The sequence below is a fragment of the Montipora foliosa genome, chromosome 11 (genome assembly GCF_036669935.1).
Source record: "Montipora foliosa isolate CH-2021 chromosome 11, ASM3666993v2, whole genome shotgun sequence".
Lineage (NCBI taxonomy): Eukaryota > Metazoa > Cnidaria > Anthozoa > Scleractinia > Acroporidae > Montipora > Montipora foliosa.
In genome coordinates this window covers 41,175,474-41,176,045 of record NC_090879.1, presented here as the reverse complement: position 1 = coordinate 41,176,045, position 572 = coordinate 41,175,474, and the positions used below count along the sequence as shown (strand labels likewise).

The 572-nt window shown below is 41.4% G+C and overlaps 1 protein-coding gene across 1 annotated transcript in view; it reads right to left on the bottom strand.

Moving 5' to 3' along the window:
- The window catches only part of LOC137977121 (zinc finger protein 862-like), a 5,787-nt gene extending 5,616 nt beyond the window's left edge, over window positions 1-171 (bottom strand). The window contains exon 1 of the mRNA XM_068824399.1: window positions 114-171. Within this exon, the coding sequence (XP_068680500.1) occupies window positions 114-171 (58 nt within the window). The remainder of the gene's footprint in view (window positions 1-113) is intronic.
- Between the last annotated feature and the right edge of the window lie 401 nt (window positions 172-572).

Genomic DNA, 572 nt, shown 5'->3' with positions numbered 1-572 from the left:
GTTTCACACAAGCTCGAGATCAATCCGTGATCTCTCGCTTCTCACTGAATAGAGTAAGCCTGCATGGACATATTGAAAGCATGCTAAAGTTTATCACACATTTTACTGCTTACCTTCTCTAAGTCGTGCAGGAATGTTTCGGGTTCTTGAAGTACGCCCAGTCATCGCCATTTTCGACTAAAACAATGTCTGATTTAAACACAAGAAGTTCTAGCTTTTCGACATCAATGTGTGAAATATTTGAAAAAGATGACGCGCTTTACAGGTGAAAGGCAAATGCAGTCCACGTGTTGTGATTGGTTATTACCGTACCATGTGAGACGTATCAATGGTCACCAGTTCATCTCGCTTTCGAACCGAGTTGTGCGTTCAGCAATATGGCGGAATGAAAGAAATGCTACAAACAATATGTTCGCCATTTTAACCCATTTGAATCCTCTGCAGCAAGACGAGCCACAAGGCAAAGAATAAAGAAGTGCGGAAATCCAAAAAAGAACAATGTGATACCGATTTCTTCCCAGAATTGTTAAGAATATTGTGAAAAGGACGTGGAAGTCCCCTTCGATGGCTTC